This window comes from Choloepus didactylus, chromosome 15 (assembly GCF_015220235.1).
Source record: "Choloepus didactylus isolate mChoDid1 chromosome 15, mChoDid1.pri, whole genome shotgun sequence".
Taxonomy (NCBI): domain Eukaryota; kingdom Metazoa; phylum Chordata; class Mammalia; order Pilosa; family Megalonychidae; genus Choloepus; species Choloepus didactylus.
The window spans coordinates 33236812-33259264 of NC_051321.1; the positions used below are offsets into that span (position 1 = coordinate 33236812).

The following is a 22453-nucleotide window of genomic DNA, read 5'->3' on the forward strand; positions in this document are numbered from 1 at the left end:
AAATCTTGGTTCCTTTTGGTTGCTCAGACACTGAAATGAATGACTCAAATCATTTAACGTCTCTGAGTTTTTTCCCTAATATGAAATTTAAGGAATTGTACTATAAGATTCCTTAAAGGTTTGAGGGCTGAGGTAACAATGCTGTTTAATCATTATAGCTCTGTGTAGCACATTAGATCCTGTTTTAATCAGGTCAAACCAGTATTCTTTGTATAGTCATGAAAATTCAGGTTCTCCGTATAATCACTTAAGGAGTATTTCAGTTTAGGAATCAAGAATTTATATCTTTTTTTCCCCCTTCTTCCCTCCCTCCTTTCTTTTAAGTTTGGAGGTGGAATTTTTAAGGATGTATTGCAGAGAAAATAAAACCAGTGTTTTATAAGTGATAGAGTTCAATAAAGTTAACTCTGAATTATCTTAACTGATAAAGGGATGATTAATCCCTAAAGTAATGTATAAAAATCTTTTCCCTTTTTGTTTTTTGCTTGTTTTACAAAAGTAATATATGTCTTTATTATTGAAAGTCCAAAAAATATAGATGAGTGAAAAGAAGAAAAGAACTGCCCTTCCTCCGTAATCCCACAGCCTAAATACAGATTGTTCTGCTACATCACCCTATTTGCATTCCAGAAAAACCTCCTGTTTCTAAAACCATGCACTAAAAGCAGAGCTTATGGGATAAATAGAGTTGGGATAAACTATTTGAAACCTGTGCAACTTTTAAGGATCTGAATATACACTTCTCCAGAGAACATTTACTAATGGTCAACAGGCATATGAAAAGATGCTCACATCATTAGCCATTAGAGAAACAAATCAAAACCGCAATGAGATACCAGTTCACACCCACTAGGGTGGCTCTGATCGAAAAGGCAGATAATAACAAGTGTGGGCAAGGATGTGGAGTAATAGGAACTCTCTTAAGAATGTAAGAATGTAAAATGGTGCAGCTGCTGTTTAACAGTTCCTCAAAAGGTTAAACATAGAGTTGCCTTATGACCTAGCAATTCTCTTTCTATTCCAAGAGAAATGAAAACATATGTTTGTACAAAAACTTGTACATGTTTGATCATAGTAGCATTATTCATAATAGCCAAAAAGTGGAAACAACACAAATATGTATCACCTGATGAATGGATAAATAAAAAGTGGTATAACCATACAATGGAATATTATTTGGCAAGAAAAAGAAATGAAGTACTGATACATGTTACACATAGAACCTTGAAAACATGCCAAGTGAAAGAAGATGGATGTAAAAGACCACTTATTGTATGATTCCATTAATATAAAATGAACAGAATAGGCAAATCCATCGAGATACAAAATAGATCAGTGATTGCCTAGGGCAGAAGTGAAATGGGAAGTGACTGCTAGCAGTCAATAGGTTAATGGTAATAGGTATGGGGTTTCTTTTTGGGGTGATAAATGTTCTAGAGTTAGAACAATACTGTGAATATACCAAAAGCCATTGAATTGTATACTTTAAATTGTTGAATGTATGGTATGTGGATTATTTCTCAATAAAGCTGTTAAAAAACATAACAGTCAATCCTGTACAACTTTTTAACCAAAGCTATAATAAAATCAGTAGCTATTATAATAAAAATACTAGTATAGTTAAATCACTACCACCATTTGCATCTAGAATAACAGTCAGCCCATGCTTTACAAACTTTAAATGTGGGAATTGTGCTTCCTCCTTGCAGTCTTACAATGTGGGTCCTTAAAGACATTTGCTTCTACTAAACATCTATTTTAATCATAGTTAAAAATACCATCCAGGGGTAGCTTTCTTCACCAATCATCTTTTTTATTTTAAAATAAAACTTTGTCTGTACTTGTCGTTTCCCTGGCATATTAGTTTTCTATTGCTGCTCTAACAAATTACCACAAACTTAGTAGCTTAAAACAATAGAAATTCATTATTTTTCAATTCTGTAGGTCAGAAGTCTGATAGAGACTTTAGTCTCACTAGACTGAAATCAAGGTGTCAGCAGGGCTGTGTTCCTTTCTGGAGGCTGTAGGGGAGAATCTCTTTCTTTGTCTTTTTCAGCTTCTTTAGGCCACCTATATTCCTAGGCTTGTGGCCCCTTCCTCTGAATTCAAAGCCAGCAACAGCTTATTCAGTCTTTCCCACCACTCTGACCTTCTTCCATAGTCACATTTCTCTGACTCTTTTCTGCCTCCCTCTTCCACTTTTAAGGACCCTTGTGATTAATCCAAGATTATTCAGATAATCTAAGATCATCTCTCTATCTTAAGGTCAGCTGATTAACAACCTTGATTCCATCAGCCACCTTAATTTCCTTTTGCTATGTAAGCTAACATATTCACGAGTTATAGCAATTAGGACATGGGCATCTTTATGAAGTACATTATTCTGCCTCCCACACCTGGCTAGTTTAATACTAGAAAGTTAGCAGGTCTTAAGACCACTGCACTATTTGCTACTTGCACTAAAGAAAGACGCTACTACAGGATATTCAGCTGTTTCTCCTTAATGTTGTTGCTATCATATGTTGTTAAAGCTTCCATTTAATTGTGAGAAAACTTGTTTCAGTCATTTTAAAAGTTAGAGAAAATTTGTGTGAATCAGCACAATTTTCACGTAATATAGACACCAGCCCCCTGTTTAGCAACAACAAATGTGCTTATTCTCTTTAAAGAAACACAAGTTTTATTGGAATAGACTATATTTTGGCTTATTTCATTTCAATCATGTGTATATAAAATATGTATTTGTGTATTTATGTAAAATGGTGTTGTAGTAGATTCAGTAAATTTCTATAGCATGAAGAATGTAAAGGCCTCTAGAGGATCTGCATCTATATTATTGGTCAACTTACTAAAAGTAATAAATGTATATCATGCCACAACATCTCTTTTTAAACTACAAATAATAGTTGCTTAATGTAGAATACATGTAAAACATAAAAAAGCTCAAAAAACTCTTTTGATGTATGTAATCCCTGTATTTTTCCTTTGAAACATAGACATGCATGTATTTTTAATACTTTTCCTAGAAAAATACAGTCATACTATATATTACTATTTGAGGCAAGTTCTTTCCACTTACAGCTAACTTCCTTTTGGTTTATTATTCTGGTTTTTAATTACACAAAAGAAGAGAGAATAGTATAATGACCTCTATGTACCCATCACCCAGCCTCAGCAGTTATCAACATTTTTCCAATTTTACAATTCTTTTAGAGGCAAAAGTTGGAATTTTTGTGCTTTTCCATTACATGGTCTCATTTCTCCCTAACAACAGCCCTGTGAGGGAGGGACTACTATCCTACCACGGACGTAGGTAACTTAATCTGAGATTTTGTTTCTTGCAGTGGTGGACTCAGGGCCTAGGCTCTTTTCATGGCTCCACGGAGTTTGCACAGTTTCTTAATTGCAAATCAAATGTAAAGTTTGTTTGTAACCTGTTGTCTCTCAAATATGTTATAGAAACCACATCGTTCTACAGGAAAGTGCACAGCATGCCACCCGGTTCATAGCTTTGGCAAACGTTGGAAACCCAGAAAAGAAAAAGGTAAAGATTTGAGTATGTGGTGGTAGGTTAATACTCATTGTCTGTCTGATAAATGTTCCTCTTGTCTAGATCAGCATTTGGGTCACTTCTCCCCCACTGCAAGGTCCCAGCAGCCTCAGCGACTCCTTTCTAAGATCTGTAATGGAAGGTCGCATTTCCTTGAGTTCTTCCCAGGAGATTCTAGGGAAGAGCCTGGGAAGATAGGCTCAGTGAAACAAAGGCAAAATTTGAAATGAACGGTGTTCATTTTCTCCCACATCCATGTGGTTGTCTGTGTTGGTATTCATGAGTTTGCCCCCAGACCGTACTCTTGCTTGTTTCTTTTAGCAACTTCATTTAGCAGAAATGATAAAATCCTCCCAAGGATTTACCTAAGCCTTCCTTGGCTTTGGGAAATTTAGTGATAACCTGGAATCTACCTTTGTATTGGAAAGCAGTACAGGTAGATGAAATATCAGAGAAGTAGATTATTTTTCTCACTTCCCTGAGAGCATCTCTGATTCTTAGGGCCAAAAGCAGGGTATTGTGGATTGAGATAGCTAAGATCAGAGCAGTCAGTCAAATGGGAAAATAGGGAGATAAATAATCTGAAGATTATTCCACTATAACATGCCATAGACAATGTACATAAAGATAGGCACATACGTATTTATTTTTTCCCATAATATTTTAAGCTTGGAAGCCCAATTCATTCTCAGCAACTTTTAGATTTCTAATTTTTTTACTGTCCTCTTAAATTGGAATAGAAACCACAGTATTTTCAGTTTGCTTCTTTACTATCAGGAACATGTTAGCCTCAGCCATAAGCATATTTTAGTCAAAGGGTGTGTACATTTTTTAATTTGGGAAGCATTAATAAATTTGTCTCAAAGTTTTATTCCAGTTTATACCTAAGCAGCAGTGTATGGTTGTTTTTGTTCTCCACATTTTCATGGGGTAGTGTCACCTTTTTACTAAAGTTTTGACAACCTGATAGATGAAAAATAGTGTATCATTGTTTCTTAATTGCATTTCCCTGATCAGTAGTAGTGAGGTTGAATGCCTATTCATACCTCATCTAAAGTTTTCAATTTCTTTGCCATTAGTCCAAGATTCTAGATATTTATATAAATATTTACTTCTTTGCTACTAGTCCTTAAGAAAATTGACCAGCTGTACAGCAAAATTTGTATAGTTATCAGAGGGGAAAACCCTAAATTGTCCAGTTGTAGTTTTCATTTAAAAAAGAATGATTCTGTGGAGAAAGTATAGAAAGATAAAGGGCTCAGACACAGAAGTCCTTTGTCTTCAAGGGTTATGGAGCAAGTCCCCCTGGGCCTTGCAGAGATGGTTGTCAGGATTCCCTCCTCTGGGTAAGGATCCCTGATTTGTGAAAGGGCTGGGATTCTGATATGTTGCTTGTTACTTCATCAGCCCATGTCAGCCCTGCCAGCCCCTGCAGTGGTCACTGGGTTGGCATTTGACTTACTGTGTATTCTCTGAGCCACAGATGGGCTGGTTGCTGCGCTTTTAATTTTGCTCAGTTTTAGAAATTTTCTATGAAATCTTCACAACAAACTAGGATGATTACATTTGGATTAACAGTATTTCCTGTAAAGTTACTATGTTGGTTTTTTCTCCGAAGTATCTTTATGCATTCAGTATCATTCCCATGAAACTAATGGATGTAGCAGAACTGGTAAAACAGCCTGTGGATGTCACTGAAAACCCTTACAGAAAATCTGGGAAGGAAGCATCCATGGGAAAGCAAACTCCTGCCCCTGAGGTATGTTCTGATGAGGGGTGGCATTTCTGGGCAAGATTGCCTGTTACAGATGTACTTTTCCTGGTGGATGTACTTTTCTCCTTGTAGTTTAGTACATAAGACTAGTTTACTCCTTTATATCTAAATCTTTTTTTTTCCTCGGGAAATCATGATGATTTTAAGAAAGCATTAGACTTCAAGTAAGCTCAGTATTTTTTATTGTAGTTTGTTGATAACATTTTCATGTTGTCTTTCATTTAAACTTGATTATCCATTCTCAATTCTTCAGACAAGGATCCATCTACTTGGTAGCAATGTAACTTGTTTTATGATGAATACTAGTAGTAAGTAAGATTCACTCAGAAGAGATTTTGTTAATAGCAGACTTTTCTGAAAATTTTCTTCCACTAAAGCAAGAGAAGTCAAGTTCCCTCACCTAGTAAGCATGGTCTGCTGACTCAGACTTTTTTTTTCTTTTTTCTTTATAAGCAGCCTTCTCATCTCTTTTATTAAAGCTGGATTAAACTTGTTTGACCTATGAAATTGTAGTACTGCACTATGGCCCTAATTGAGGGAGAAAGGAAAAAGAATTTGGATAAGGTTATATTGTTCTGTTTTGGTCAAGAATTGCTCTATAACTTGGCATTTTAACTTGTTTTTCCATAGAGATGAATTTGGTGGTAGCTTTGATAAGTGTTGAAAAAGTATGGCTGAGTCCAGGCATTAGGTTTGGGGAGATAATTTTTCTTCCCTTGCACAGGCAGAAAGGACTGGGAGGAATGTTCTCTTGTATATGAATGTCTGGCTACTTGTCCAAAGGTTAGTTGAGTAATATTTACTCTTCTACCTTTCGGCCATTCAGGAAGAGTCAGCCTGTCAATTTTTCTTTGACTTAAGTGAAAAGCAGGGAAGGAAGCGCTCATCCACAGGCAGAGATAACAAGTCTTCTCCTCACCCTAAACAGCCTCGCAAACCTCGTAAGTACCTTGGTTCCAGATGTCTCCTGTGTGAGCAATAATGTTATTTCAGGTCTTGTTTCGGAAGTGGTATTGCTGAGAGAGCCTCTTTTGGCAGAGGAAAAGTATTCAATGAGTCATTAGGACCAATAATAAAAATAAAATAAAGAATGGCCTGACTTTGAGGCTGTTTTGAGGCTATTCCTGTAAGTTTGTAAAACTTGATGAGGTAAAGGACCTATAAAACCATTGTGAAGTTTCATAAAATAATAGAATAATCAAACTGAGAGGAAAGACTTTAAGGTTATTTCACTGAGATACTCTCTTCCCATCCCCTTAGTTCAAAACTGATTATGGGAGGGTAAACTTAATACCATGGTGATGTGGCTAGTTAGAAGCATACCTTGGACTTCTGATACCCAGATAAGTGTTCTTTCACTGAAGCATGCTACCAGTTATGCGCTGCTTTAGTCAGTATGTAGTTACTTGTTTGTGGATCACCTACCTGTAGATTGGTTACAAATGCAGAACTTTTCTAAAGAGGTTCAATTTCCTTGATAATGATGATGGGAGGTCATAGTGAGGAGCGTAACTGGCCCAGCCCATTGTGGCAGCGCTGTATACCAGTCTTTGCAAGATAGAAAGATCAGACAAAGCTAAGTTCTAAAGGTGATTATATGCTGTAGTGCTTGTATCATAGTAACATTTGACTTTCTTCCACTTGAAGCTCAGCCTCCGGGACCTTGTTGGTTTTGCCTTGCCAGCCCTGAAGTAGAAAAACATTTGGTGGTCAACATTGGCACACATGTGAGTTACTTCCATGAACCTTTTACAGGGAAGGAGAAACTTGTGTTTTTCTTCTTTTTGAGGCATAATTTGCATAACATTAAATTTACTTACTTTTAAGTGTACAATTCAGTGATTTTTAGTAAGTTGCTGAGTTGTACAACCATCACAATAATATAGTTCTAAAACATTTCCCTCACTCCAGTAAGATCCCTCATGCCAATTTACCATTAATCCTTGTTTCCAGCCCCAGGCAACCACTAATCTACTTTCTGTCTCTATAGGCTTGCGTTTTCTAGACATTTCATATAAATGGAATCATACAATATGTGATCTTTTGTGTCTGGCTTCTCTTAATTAGGATAATATTGTTGTGTTTCATCCACGTTGTAGCATGTATCAGAGCTTCATTCCTTTTTATGGCTGAAAGTGTTCCATTATATGGATATACCACATTTTGTTTATCCATTGGACATTTGGGTTGTTTTTACTTCTTGGCCATTAGGAATAATGCTGCTATGAACATTCACGTGCAAGTCTGTGTGGACATATGTTTTCATTTCTCTTGGGTAGATACTTAGGAGTGGAATTGCTGAGTTGTAAGGTAAATGTACGTTCAATTTAAGAAACTGTCAAGAGTTTTCAAAGTCACTGTACCGTTTTATATTTCCAACAGCAATGAATAAGAGTTCTTATTTTTCTACATCCTTAACAGAATTTGTTATTGTCTGTCTTTTTTGATTATAGTCATTCTCCTGTGGTTTGTAGAACCAGTTTTACAAGATTTCTCACTTTTTTTCCTCCCTCTTTTCCAAATAGGTATGAATCCCTGACAGTGATGCTTTTATATACTTCTTGAACTCTCTCTGTTAGTCCATACTACTTGTAGCAATGAGTTGCTTCTGTTTAAAACAGATTTTCTTTGTCCTAAAAAGGGAGTCCTCTGTTGTTTATATACCTAGATTGCATTAAAAATACTAATATTCTTGTTAGAGCTTCAGATCCAGAAATTTGAGCTTATTAATTTTTATCTGAAATTGTCTAATGCTGGGAACTGATTCACACTAACTAATCATATGAAAGACTAAAGTGGTAAATTCTCAGATTTGCCTTGTAGTCGAAGATATAGCTTTCTAGTGACAGAATCACCCATATCCACATTCCTGGTGTGGGTTATCTGGGAACTCTGGATAATAATTAGGTTGCTTGGTAAGCATGAACAGACTCGGAAAACTGGATAATACTGAGGATGATTTTATTCAGGCTGTGGAAAATACTGATAAACCAAGTGTATCTCACAGTAAAGTCAGTCTATTTGAGACTTCCCCAGGGCTCTATTAAACATTAAATATTCTTTGACTCTCATTTCTTTGGGCTTTATAAAGACCATTATCTTTCTTTCCGCATTCACCTAGAATTAAGAAAGCTTAATATTCAGGCTTAAAGTTGGACCCTAGTCATCTGTGACTAGAATTGGATGTTTCCCAAGGCTTCTGAGGGAAATATCTACAAACCACTTCCTAGTATGTGGTTCTTCTGCAGATGGATGCTTTTATATGTTTTTCATTGATTTGTTCTAATTTTGGTTTCTAAGAGTGGCCTTTTCCTCAGCTTATCCTAACAATCTGAGGGCCTTTTATTGTGGCCTCCAACAGACTAACTAGAGTCTCAGTTTCATCTTAGACTTTAAGTCACATCCTACTCCTGCCTTCATTGTTTCAGACTGAGAAGTCCCAGTGTTTTACATTTATTTTTCAGGTCCTGATTAGTGGCACATTCTTAGATCTAGGGGAGCACTAATAAGGTCAAGGTCCATGACATAATTGGTCCATGGAGCCTGTGGATGGACATCTCAGTGGGAAAAAGAGCAAAGTAGAAAACTCTTGCTTGAATAGGAATGCCCTTTCTGGATTATCTCTCTTGGACCCTTTTTTCCTCTTTGGATTAGTTTGTGCCATTCTTCTATCTACACAACTTGTAGAAGGCAGGCTTTGGGCTGCCTTCATTTGGGAAACCCTAGCAAATTCAAGATTCCACATAAGGAAAAGAGAGTTGGAGTAGGTGACTTTGCTCAGTGCTGCTCTAGGCCTCAGGGAGAAATGACCTTTCCTTTCCATTCACCTTTCACCAGGGTATCTAGCTCAGGGCCTAGGGGAAGATCAAGGAAACCACTATGTATGCTTCTCCTCTAGGCCTGAAGCTAGAGAGGCAAAAAGGCATCTCAGGTCTTACTTGTGTTACCCCAAGTAGGGAACTTGAAGATTTTAGCCCAGATCCTATCTAGTAATCAATTCTACATTTATCCAGACTGGTAAATGTCTTTGTCTGGTAGAAACCTCTTGGGAACATGTGGTGACCTGGGTGTCTGGCAAAGCTATTGGGATCCCCCTCTGTAATCATTCCTCTTGATCTCCTTTTATCACTTTTTTCTTGGCTTTCTTTGTCTTTGCCATACCTTCCACAAGAGTTGTACATAAAACTGTGCTGGTGGTCCATGACCACACAAATTAGGAAAGACTGCTAAGAGTCCAAAATAACATCTGCAAAATCCATGCATTTTACTTACGGGAGAAACATTCAAGTTCTGTTTATACATTGTTAGAGATAATCTAAGCATAGAACAGATTAGAAGGTTTAAATTAGAAAGGAAGGGACGAGACTGGGCCAAGTGATTATTCACAAGAACTGCAAGTACTGCATTGTGGGGCTGTTCAGACTAGAAACCTTCACATCACATATAAAATCAGAAAATAAAAGCTGATACTTGTGGTGATGACCCCCTGACATAAAGAAAAGGCTAACAGAATAAAAAATAGTTATTGTAAAAATTTTTTAAATGCTTTAGTGCTTATGAGGCTTAGAGGTACTTTAGTTATCTGACAAATTAACTTTGTAGATGTGCTCAGTCTTCTATTTCTTCTCAAGTCAGTGTAGGTTGTTCGTGTGTTTCTAGGAAATTGTCCATTTCATCTAAGTTGTTTAGAGTTATTCATGATATCTTCTTATGATCTTTTTTATTTCTGTGGGGTCCTTGGTAAAAACCCCCCTCTCATTTCTGATTTTATTTGTATCTTCTCTCTTTTTGTCTTTGTCAGTCTAGCTAAGGGTTTTTCAATCTTATTGATCTTCTCAAAGAACCAACTTTTGGTTTTGTTAATTCTATTTTTTTTTCTCAATTTCATTTATCTGTGCTGTAGTCTTTGTTATTATTTTCCTTCTGCATGTTTTGGGATTAGTTTGCTTTTCCTTCTCTGGTTTCTCCAGGTATTCAGTTAGGTATTTGATTTTAGATCGTTCTTCTTTTTTAAAGTAGGCATTTGGGGCTGTAAATTTCCTCTCAACACTGCCTTCACTGCATCCCATAAGTTTTGATACATTGTGTTCTTGTTTGCATTTATCTGGAGATATTTACTGATTTCTCTTGCAATTTCTTCTTTGACCCACTGATTGTTTAAGTGTGTTGTTTAACTTCCATATATTTGTGAATTTTCTAGTTCTCTGCCTATTATTGATTTACAGCTTCATTCCATTATGATCAGAGAAAGTGCTTTGTATATAATTTCAATCATTTTAAAATTTATTGAGACCTGTTTTGTGACCCAACGTGTGGTCTATCCTGGAGAATGTTCCATGAGCACTTGAGAAGACTGTATATGATGCTGTTTTGGGGTATAATGTTCTACATATGTCTTAGGTTTACTTCATTTATCATATTATTTAGGTTCTCTGTTTCCTTATTGATTCTTTGTTTAGTCTTATTTGGTTTCCCTTGTATGTGGTGAATTGCTTCTCTCTTACTACTTTCAGAATTCTCTCTTTCTCTTTGGCATTTGACAGCCTGATTTGTATGTGCCTTGGAGTGGGTCTGTTTGGATTTATTCTGTTTGGAGTGTGTTGGGCTTCTTGGATTTACATATTTATGTCTTTTTATAAGTGTTGGGAAATTTTCAGCCTTTATTTCCTCAAATATTCTTCATGGCCCTTTTCCCTTCTCTTCCTTCTGGGACACCCATGGTGCATACATTTGTGTGCTTCATGTTGTCAATCATTTCCTTGAGACCCTGCTCAGATTTTTCCATACTTTTCTCCATTTGTCTGTTCATATTTGATGCTCTGTCTTCTAGCTTACAGATCCTTTCTTCTGCCTCTTCAAATGTGTGTCTCTAGTGTATTTTTTATTTACTCTATACTGTCTTTCATTTCCATAAGATCTGTTATTTTTCTAGTATTCTTTCACATTCTTCCTTATGATCACCCATTGTCTTCATGATATCCTTAACTCGTTAGCCATCTTGTTGAATTTTGTTTAGGAAATTTGAACATCTTTGATTGGTTGTTCCAAATTCTGTGTCTTTTCTGACTTCTAAATTTGTTCCTTTGTGCAATATCTTCCTGCTTTTTAGTATGCCTTGTGATTTTTTTGTTGATATCTGATTATCTTGATGGGGTCGGTTTTTCTCTCCTGTCTAGGATTTTGTTATTGATTGGGTTTGTATTACAGCTCCTTCGACAGTTGGATCATCAGTGTTTTCCAGCCAAAACAAGGCTGGGTACCCTTGTAAAAGGCATAGACCAGGTCCAGTGGGCCCTGGGAGAGGGTCTGGAAAGACTCCAAAAAACCTTTTTTCACTGCACTTTCTGGCCTGCCCAACAGATGGCACTCTTCAGCTACCTATTTTCCTCAGCCCCATGAAGGCAGGCTTTTATGGCTTTTTGCCGAATCCACCTCTGAAGCAGATGACAGAGTGATGCCTGGAGTTGTCTGACCAGGAGGGGCTGAAACCATGGGGTTCTTGTGTTCTCACTTTGCCAGCCAATATCTGGCTCAATGTTGGGCTGTGGCCCCTCTGTATTTGGGGCAGAAGACTCCCACAGCTGTCTCAGTCCACAGCTGCCCCCCAGGCAAGAATGAGGCCACCCACCACTGCTTCCCTCAGGGTGGGGATGGGTGCCAGGAGCTGTGGAGGGAATTACTCCTCGTCTCTGGCCACAGTTACTCAGTCTCTTTGTCTCACACTTCCCTGGTCATTGTACTGACCTCCCCTGGTCCCCAGATCCCCAAATAGTTGATTTGAAGTTTCTGCCTGGCTACTCATTGCTTTTAGGAGAGAAGTAGATTCTGCCTCTCCCTCCCTAATCCTCCATTTTGGAAACTCCTCTTTGGGGCCCTTTTGTATTCAGCACTCCTCAGTGACTTGTGTTCTGCCCTGGGTCTCTGTGGATTTGGGTCCCTATGGTTATGCTTGGTGATTTAACTCGTGGCTGTGAGTGGTTTTACAGTCTGTGTCCCTGGTGGTGGGGGGAGGGATCCAGGCTACTGCCTCTGATCACTTCCCAAGCTCTGTGGGTCCAAGTCCAGTGTCTTCTTAATATCCTTTATCTGTTTAGCCATGTGTTCCTTCTCCTTAAATCAATTTAGGAGCTTTGTTTGAACATCTTTTATTAGTTGTTACAAATTCTGTATCTTCTCCAACTTGTTCTTTTGGGACATATCTTCCAATTTGTTCTTTTGGGACATAGCTTCCTATTTCTTAGTATGGCTTGTAATTTTTTGTTTTTTTGGGACATATCTTCCAATTTGTTCTTTTGGGACATAGCTTCCTATTTCTTAGTATGGCTTGTAATTTTTTGCTGATGTCTAGGCATCTAATTATCTTGATGAATTTACTGTGAAGGTCAGTTTCCTGTTTAGGGCTTTGTTGCTGATTGGCTTTCTGTTAAGGCAGACCATTTCCATAGGGCCCTGGGGGGAGGATCAGGAAAGATACCACCATGGCTTTTTGCCAGCTTTCCAAACCTGCACTTTCCTAGCCTGCCCAGCAGATGGTGCCCTTTAGCAGACTGTTACCTGCAGCACCAGGGAGGACTGTCCTTAAACTTCCACTTCCTCGGCCCCTGTTGGGGGCAGGGTTGAAATGGACTAGAACAGCAATTCAGAGCTGGGACCCAGCAATCTATATTGGTCGATCAGAAGCCATGATTCATTCTTTGCCTTGTCCCCTACTGCCCTTGGGAAGGAGGGCTTCCATTTCCCCCTGACTGCAGGCTGCCAGCCAGGGACTGGACTTGAATGGCTTGCCTCTAGGGTGGGGTTTGGGTGCCAGCGCCCGCTGTGGATTGACTTACAGTTTTTTACCACAGTTTCTCAGTCTCTTCATTCCTCTCTTCCCTGGATGCTGTACAGTGCTCCCTTGGCCTCAAGTCCCGAAACAGTTGTTTCAGACAGTTTCTACCTGTCCACTAGCTGTTTTTGGAGGAGGAGTGAGTCCTGTAGCTTCCTACTCTGCCATCTTCCTCAGAAGACCCCTATGTTTTGGTTTTAACAAGTATTTTTAGTTGCTGTTAAAAGCTGACATCCATTGTTAGGAACCATAGTTCTCTACATCTTGGAGATATCTGGGTTTGATGTTTCTCCTTCATCTTTCCACCCCATTAGGTTATATGTTTGCTTTCATTTTGTAGAGATCACTCAGCCACTCAAGGCTGTATGGACATTGGATGCTTAAACATGTCATCTTAGCCTGTCTTGTGAGCTTGGAGGGTATATTAGGGAAGGGGGTTGGGTATTACAGTAGGGAGGCAAAAAGTGGTCATTTTGAAATGAGGAATAGTATCTTTCTGTGGCTGAAGGTGATAGTGACTGAAAAATTGTTTTCAAGTTTGGAGCTTGGAAGCAAACACCAATTGTTGTTCCAGTCTCCTTTAGCTCTGGTGTGATTGAAGCTAAAAGCCTGCATTTGTGTCTCTCCCAATTCAGTTGCTCCTAATTCATTTGATACTTGCATAAAAATTTGTTGCATCTAATCTCATTCTTGAGCAGATTCTTGGGAACACTGTTATTATACTCTCTACGATCAGATTTTTTAACGTACAAGAATTTCTATTGATGGCTTTCTGCTCACTTGTTTACAACCTCAGGCTCTTTGCATAGGCTTTTCTCCCTGGAGAATCATAAATGCTGTATTGAAGTTTAAATTCTGTGCTTCCTCTTCAGTGCTACCTTGCCCTGGCCAAAGGAGGCTTATCTGATGACCATGTTCTCATTCTGCCCATTGGACACTACCAATCAGTGGTGGAGCTTTCAGCAGAGGTGGTGGAGGAGGTGGAGAAGTACAAGGCTACACTGAGGCGATTCTTTAAGAGTCGAGGGAAACGGTGTATTCTATTTGAGAGAAATTATAAAAGCCATCATCTCCAGCTACAGGTAGGTGGTCTCTGGCCAGGACTTGGGAAGGGCCCTGTGGGGTGCCTTGATATTTACTGGTAAAAAAACAATTTTAAAATATTCAAATATTATCTATTTAAGTGATATTAATTTTAAGTAATATTCAAATATTTGTTTTAATTTTATATTTACATAATTGAACATAAATGTTTATCTTCATATTTAAATAATGTTGTTTTAAAAAGTTAAATAGACGGTGTCTTGTTTAGCAAAAGAATAGGTAGTTGAGGAAGGCTCAAAGGGAGATTTGGGCCTTGATCAATGGAATTTGGAAAGTAGTGGATATTTTATATGGAGGCTTAGAGGCAGGAAATAGTCTCAGAGCTTGCATGGAGCTAGCAGTTCAGACATTCAGAGACTCTTTATGGATAATTTGTCTGTAGTTGTGGTGGTTTTCTTTCTGGCACATTTGTTAAGTTTTCAAATGGGCCTGATTCTGCCACATATAATATATAGGAGCTGACAAAGGCTTCAAGACAAAGAGATCTCTTGCTAGCCTTCCTGCACCAGAGTTTGGCTCCCATATGTGGCAAGCTATCTCATAAGTTTAAGTCCTTACGGACAGGCTGACGTGGCCTGTCTGGCCTGAGGAGAATCTGTGCTGAGGGGTGTTTCTCTGCCCCTGTGATGGATTTGCTGCTTTTCAGGGACTGTGCAGGTACATCCTCTCTGGGACATAGCCAAAGCACCCCTCACCTCCCCCCCCCCCCCACTCCCAGGTCATTCCTGTGCCACTCAGCTGCTGTACCACTGATGACATAAAAGATGCCTTCATTACCCAGGCGCAGGAGCAACAGGTAGAACTGTTGGAAATTCCAGAGCACTCTGACATCAAACAGGTAAAACAGGAGGAGAAGGTTTTTGACATGTTGAACTGAGGTACTATCAAGGCATTCTAAAATGTTAAGTAGGTGGTAACAATTTGGGATTAGAGTACAGGATGTTAATCAGACTGGAGATCAAGAAGGCTTTTCAGCCAAGTCCTAGTGCTTTTCTGGGACAAGAAAGTAATTAAAAATTTCCTAAGGTGGGAACTTAGAAGGATATATGTCGCTGGGAGGATCTTGGTAATATATGCCGCTTTGGCTTTTTACAATCTGGTTCCCCTAAGTGGCTTAGAATCTCTAAGCTACTTGCATCCCTTTCCCCCACCCCCACCCCTCCTTTTGGTACTTTTTGTCTGAATTATTTGCCAAATTAAAACTTATACAACTCTGATTACTTTAGATTGCACAGCCAGGATCAGCATATTTTTATGTTGAACTTGACACAGGAGAGAAGCTTTTCCACAGAATTAAAAAGAATTTTCCTTTACAGTTTGGAAGGTTTGTATGGTTTTCTTCTTTTAAATGTAATTTTACTGGCTCTAATATGAACAATGTAGTGAGATACATGGACAATTAGTACAAAGATAAATAAGAAATAGTCCTTAGGGCAAGTCAGGTATTTACATAGTGACAGGAATGCAGAATGTGAAAATGTTTTGTAGAACAATTTAAAAGTTTTGGAGAACAATGTACTTTAGAAATTCAGAGAAGGGAGAGCTCATTTTGTACTTGGTGAAAGTCTTCATGAAAGGATTAAAGTTGAATCTGAGACATAGATTTAGAGGGCAAAGATTGGAGTGAGGACACTCCAGCCAGGCAGAGTAAAGTGCTCCATTAAAATTGAGCACATGCTCTGCGCCAAGAACTTTACATGCACTCTCATGTAATCTTTACAACTATGTAAGATACCACTTATCAACATGAAGAATGAAGCCCCAGAAGAACGCCCAATAGAGCTTTCCATAATGATAGAAATGTTCTCTAAATCTACACTGTCCAATACTGTTTCTGTGCTGTTGAGCACTGAAATGTGACTAAGGACCTGAATTTTAAATTTTATTCAATTTTAATTAATTAGAATTTAAATTTAATAGCCACATCTGGCTAGCAGCTATCTTATCAAATAGCACAGCTCTAGAGGGGTTAGATAACTTGTCCTTGTTCACATAGTGGTAGGTTCAAACTCAGGCCTGTTGGACCCCAAACCATGAGGTCCTAACATTATTATCCTATACTGGGTCCTAAAGGTCTGGATGAAACTTTAATATCAGGTAGTACCTAACTGAAAAACCGTACAGAGGATGGTACAAGTTAAGCAAAGACTGACGACAGGGAGGAGTTGGCAAGAAGAGACAGAGGACATGGGAATAGAAAATGTACAGGATGGATTATCTAATGCTGATGTCTAATTTGTAGCTGTTTTTCCCCCTAGTTAGAACTGGGCTTTAAGTGAGCCCTGAACCATTTTTGAACTAATTTGGACAGCCCCCAAGAGACTGCCACTATTAGATAAGTCCAGCAAATGTAGTTGTCTGCATCTTCAAAAAGATAATTGATAATAAATGATTACAAATGGGTTATGAGATTCAAACATCAGACATTATCTTTTTGTTGTTTCCTCTCTATTGGGCGTTCTTCTAGAGCTTCATACTATGGGCTTTCTGTGTTGGTGTTTTTTGTGCTCATGATAGTTGTATTTTCAACATTTAGTATTTGCCCAGGGAGCTAGAACTTGAGCTCAGGTTCTTTGACTTTTAGAGGAATTGTGTGATTTGAGTTCAACTTTTCTATTTATTATAGCTTCAAAGTAGAATATGGGCCATACGAATGCACATTTAGTATTTTTCAAAGTACTGATTTACAGTTATATAGCATTTTATAGTTAACAGAATAACTTGAAAAGACATGATTTTTCCAGCTATACAATAAAGTTGGTACTATCTCCATTTTACAGAAGAAGAAGACTCAGAGGTTTGCCCAGGGAGCTAGAACTTGAGCTCAGGTTCTTTGACTTTTAGAGGAATTGTGTGATTTGAGTTCAACTTTTCTATTTATTGTAGCTTCAAAGTAGAATATGAGCTATATGAATGCACAAATAGAGTAATTTCTAATATATCAAAGTGAATAAAAATAAATAAAAATAAAAAGCATTGGCAATGAGAAGGCAGCTTGTGTGTAGTGGCATTGTGTGTGTGTGTGCGTGTGTGTATGTATATGTAGTTTCTTTTATTCTTGAGAGCCAAATTAAGTTGTTTGGTTGACAGTGAGCTTGCGCGGTTTTGCCTATGTAGGTCTGAGTCCCGTGGAAGGAGATGCAGCGGAATTTCAAGACAGAGAGGGTATGACACTAGGTGCCTGATATCACCGGACCTTAATGGTCTAGTTGGGATGACAAAGCTAGAGTTTAAGTCAAGTTGTAATCATAGCTATTGTGGTGCTTTGACTGTGTTATTTCTTCACCTCACAGAACTCTGTAAGGTATGGTATTATTCTTATTACGTAGGTGAGGAAATCAAAACTCGGAGATGAAGTAATTTGTCTAAATAACAGACCGCAAGTGCAGAGTTAGGAATGGAATCGAGTCTGATCTTTCTGACTCCCGTGTCTGCCCTCTTTCTACAGTGCCATGTTGTTTCGCAAAGTATCAATGATGTAGTTCCAAGTTGTTCAACAAGAGGGAGAAATTAATGGGGTTCAGAGGGTTAGGAAAGAGGTAGGACCTGAACTGGTCACTTAAAGTTGGTATGCTTTTGATAGATAGATGGCAAAGATGGCACTAAGAGCAGGAGAATGGCATGAGCAAAGGCAGAGGAGTTTGCATACCTTCTTTGGGTGATGCTGAGGAGCTATCTTATTGGAGAGGGAGTAGAGGAAGGAGGGGGCTTTCTGGCTGATGCTGTCCATTTTGACTTCGTTGTGCTCTTTCTTCAGGGAGGTCCTGGCCAGTGAAGCCATTCTTAATATTCCTGACAAGTCTGACTGGCGGCAATGTCAGATTAGCAAGGACGAGGAGGAAACCCTAGCTCGCTGCTTTCGGAAAAACTTTGAGCCCTTTGACTTCACTCTGGATGACTAACCATAGGGAATGATACTCCTATGAATGTCACAGGTAGTAGCAGCAGCCTGTTTTTAAAGAACCCACAGACTCCCATGGGGACTTTTTCCCACCTTCTTTTTCATGCATTCCCATGAATCCTGCTTGTAGCAAGAAGCCTAGGACTCAATATATTATTTATTATATATTAAAAACATGTCTGTCATCCAGTTCCAAATAGTTTATATTTAACAACATTTCAAAAACATCTAAACCATCAAATAAAATTGAAAAACTTTACCATGGTCAGTGTTTTGTGTTCATGTTACCTGTGACCACTGAAATGAGGTGATGTTTGTAATAGGAGGTGCCAGGGTTTAGGCCTAGATGTTATCCCAGAATCACACAGGATGGCTTCTCCTTGAATTACCCAGAGTAGAGAAGAGATCTAAGGCCTTTGCCATTTTTTTCTCACAGCATTCATCTTGATGTATAAGAGCTCATTCAGTCCTTCAGCAAATATTTTCTATGAGCCAGGCATTTTTTAGACTCTGGGAGTACAGCCATGTCCCAACATGGTCCCTGTTTTTCAGAGTTTACAATCTATTTGGGAAGAGAAAGGGGAAGATTTAGGAAGATGAGTTCTGCTTTGGACATGTAGAGATTTAGATGCCTGAGATATCTACCATATTTGGCCCTTGTGCTCTTGGGTAGATTTAAACTCATGGATCTCTAGGTTGGTGGGCATAGGGATTTGGGGATCACAAGGATATAGGCCATTGGAGAAATGATAAGAATGGATGAAAATAAGAGTGAATGAAGTTCTAAGCTGAGGATGACTACCTGAGAAATATTTAAGGAGTGCTTGTGGTCCCACAAGTGCATGGAGAAGGAGCAGAGAGATCCCCAGAAAATGCTGGATCTTGAAAGCCAAAAGAAAATTGTTCCTATGTAAATTGGTTGCTTATAGCCCAGACACTGTAATTTACTTAATGCTCATGCAATCTCTACGAAATAGATGTCATTACCTCCATTTTATACAGGAATAAACTGAGACTCATACACTGGTGTTCTGGTTTGCCAGATCTGCCATTATGCAAAACACTAGAAATGGATTGGCTTTTATAAAGGGGGTTTTATCAGGTTACAGATTTACAGTTCTGAGGCCAATAAAGTGTCCAAACTAAAGCATCAACAAGAGGATACCTTCATTGAAGAACCGGTGATGGCATCTGGAACACCCCTCTCAGCTGAGAAGGCACGTGGCTGGTGTCTGCTGGTCCTTTGCTCCCAAATTCTGGGTTTCTTTTAGCTGAGCATCTCCAAACATCCTTCTGTCCACATCTCCAAGCATCTCTGGGCATCAGCAAACGTCTGGGCCTGTGTAGGCTCTTTTTAAAGCACTCCAGTAAACTAATCAAGACCAACCCTGAATGGGCAGGGCCACACCTCCATAGGAATAATCTAATCAAAAGTTATCACCTACAGTTGGGTGAGTCACATCTCCAGGGAAAGAACCTAATCCAAATATCCCACAAGATTGGATTAAAACATGGCTTTTGGGGGTGGATGGGTGGGGGGACATAATATATCCAAACTGGCACATTAATCCTGAGATGAAAAAAAACTGGACTATGCAGCATCAGAGAATGGGGACCTTTAAGGGGTAAACTATGAAGGCCAGTGCATCAATGGGCCTGTTCACGAAGGATTCTTTCGATTTCTTCAGATTCCTCAATATTTAAATCACTGATTGTATTTAAACCACTGGTGGCCTTTGCCAGTGATGGTTCAGTGGGTGGTGGGGCTGAAGGATAAATGGAGCAGCCTGAGTAAAGGTGACTGTAGACAGGGCCGGAGGCAATCTTAAGTTTGGAAAGATGAATACGAAGAGAATGTTATTTTAAAGGAATGCATGGTCTGGATAGAGCTTATTTTTTCATGACTGGAAAAAAAAAAACAAGAAGTCCTCTAGGTCAGAAAAATGATTACAGCATTTCACACAGCGGACTGGGAGCGCTTCCCTCGCCTTCTCGCCCTTTCGCCGGTGGAGCTCTTGCCGGACTTGGAGAACTTGGGGTGGGGTCTTGCTTGCGACAGTTACCGGAAGTGACGCATACATCTCGCGAGAAGAAAGTCGCGCGAGCCTCGGCAGCCCGGAACCGGCCCGGGAGCAGCGGCTGTGTCTGAGGCCGCTACCGCTCCCGCCCCATGGAGCGGCCCCCGGGGCTGCGCCCGGGCGCGGGCGGGCCCTGGGAGATGCGGGAGCGGCTGGGTACCGGCGGCTTCGGGAACGTCTGCCTATACCAGCATCGGGTGAGGCGGGGCGCGCGAGGGAGCGGTGGGGGGTGTTTGTGAAACAGTGACTGTCAGTATGTGTGAGATTGTGAGACCTTGGACAGTGTTTGAGGACCAGTGGGTCTTAGCGCTTGTGTGTGTGAGAGATACCATGCTTGTGAGTCCGAGGTTGTTTCTTTCTCTATAGAAACGAGTGGGATTGGTCCTGGGTTCAGTGTTGGTGAGAGAAAGCTATTAGGGAGGATCTTGGGTTTGAATGTAAAGGTGTTTAGATGTAACATTGTGTTTATATGTCTCTTTGTAAACGTGGAGCGTCAGAGTTGTGTATGTGAGCACAAATGGATGAGGAAACGGGGCTAAAGGGATGGGGGCACTCTGTTGGAATGTGTTTTTACGTGTGTGTTCTTGGAGGCCTGTGATACCGGTTGGGGCTGGGGTAGACGAGGAAGGATGCTTGGTGAGTCCAAGAGTTAAGCCTTTGGAAGCATGGGTAGACTGGAGTTGGGGATGGATTCCAGGTAGGAAACAGTATGAGGACAAGCTGTTGAAAATGATCCTGACTTCTCAGGAGATAAGATTGGGGCAGGAGGAGGGATTTTAGTTGGTGGAGGGCAGCTAACATCAGACCCAGGCATTTTACTTTGATTTAATTGTAGATATTTAACCATTGTAGAAGCAGTTAATAATCGTATTTGAGTCTTGCATCTTTTGAGATACCAGTAAAAGCTATGTACCCTTCCTTTCCCCCAGAAAAATGCACACTCATGTCTACACAACCTTATGCATCTTATGCATTGCCATTTGAGGGGGCTCACGGTCTCCTGAAACACATTCACAGACTCTTAGGAATATAGACTTTAGATTAATAATCCCTGCAGTATAACCTTTGTTTTGTTATCTGTAAAATGGGTATAAGATACATACTTCATGGGTCTGTTTGAGAGTTAAATAAGATAATAATGTATGTAAAGCTAAATATAGTGCCTGGCCATGGTAAGCCCTCAAATATTAGCTGTTGCTGCGTGTTGCTGTTGCTGTTATCATCTTCATCATCATTAATTGGCTTTAAAAATGGAAATGTAAGGTAAAGTGGTGTTCTAGGAAGATTCTTTTGTAAATGATAACTTTGAGTGGAAAAACATAGGGCAAGATGAGCAGTTAAGATATTATTAAACTACCTGTACTTAGCCTGTGAATGGATAAGAGAATTCAAAAGGACAAATCATGATTTGCTGTTTTAAGGAACATGAGTGTTGGTAGAGGCTATAATGTAGGGTAGGCAGAAGGGGAGATGGGAGTCCACCTGGGGGAACAGGCATGTTTGTGGGGCAGAGTGACAAATGTCAGTAATAGAACTGAGGGAATTCTGTGAAATGTGTTTCTAGATAGAGCATAGAAGGAAACCTCAGAAAGAGGGTGAATGGAAGGTATGAAGTACTTTGAAGCCAAAGAAGTAGTAAATTTAGTAATTCTCAGGGCAAAGGTGGCAGGGTGGAGGGGACTTCAGACACGCACACATACACAAAAAAGAGGGGAGGGGACTTCAGACACGCACACATACACAAAAAAGAGGGAACCACGTGCTTTCAGTGGAATGTTCCCTGTGATTTTGTTACTTAAGCCTTCCCCATCAGCCTGGTCGTAAGAGAGGAAGCATACATGGTGACATGCTTTTGTAAATGTTTCTCTCATTCCCTGTTTAGGGCTGGATGAATTGCATCACTTTTTAAATGGAAGACACCTGGGTTCCTCTAGAATCTTAGAAATTGCTCAAGAACTTCCAATTGTCCATAGAGACCCTTTCCCAAAACTGGGACATTTGATAACTGAGCAAGTATTGAGGAGAGAAGTAATACTCTGTCGTAAGACTTCTTTTTCCAAGTCTACTTGGGGTTTTCATTCACAGTTTTCAAGATCTTCATGTTTGGAAGCCATGACCCAGTATTTTGTCTACGCCTCTCAAAGCACAATGAAGAAGAGAAAAGAATATGAGATGCATTATGTAGCTAATGACAGTACTGGTTGCTGATGGTGCCTAA

The 22453-nt window shown here is 39.4% G+C and overlaps 2 protein-coding genes and 1 non-coding gene across 7 annotated transcripts in view; all 3 read left to right on the forward strand.

Moving 5' to 3' along the window:
• CWF19L1 (CWF19 like cell cycle control factor 1) overlaps positions 1–18425 on the forward strand; it is a 28397-nt gene extending 9972 nt beyond the window's left edge. For both annotated transcript variants that reach the window (XM_037804691.1, XM_037804692.1), the window contains exons 7-14: positions 3460–3544; positions 5169–5309; positions 6151–6265; positions 6972–7051; positions 14025–14234; positions 14975–15094; positions 15483–15580; positions 18014–18425. In XM_037804691.1, the coding sequence (XP_037660619.1) occupies positions 3460–3544; positions 5169–5309; positions 6151–6265; positions 6972–7051; positions 14025–14234; positions 14975–15094; positions 15483–15580; positions 18014–18158 (994 nt within the window). In that variant the 3' untranslated portion in view covers positions 18159–18425. The remainder of the gene's footprint in view (positions 1–3459; positions 3545–5168; positions 5310–6150; positions 6266–6971; positions 7052–14024; positions 14235–14974; positions 15095–15482; positions 15581–18013) is intronic.
• LOC119511058 lies at positions 14637–14783 on the forward strand. The gene has a single exon (XR_005212142.1). It is a non-coding gene; the product is annotated as a small nucleolar RNA SNORA12 (small nucleolar RNA).
• A 1842-nt stretch (positions 18426–20267) lies between the features above and the next one.
• Positions 20268–22453, forward strand: part of CHUK (component of inhibitor of nuclear factor kappa B kinase complex) — a 63088-nt gene continuing 60902 nt past the window's right edge. For all 4 annotated transcript variants that reach the window (XR_005211943.1, XM_037804772.1, XM_037804773.1 and 1 more), the window contains exon 1: positions 20268–20432. Coding sequence is in view for 3 of the 4 variants with exons in the window: in XM_037804772.1 (XP_037660700.1) it covers positions 20328–20432 (105 nt within the window). In the remaining variant the exon portion in view is untranslated. The remainder of the gene's footprint in view (positions 20433–22453) is intronic.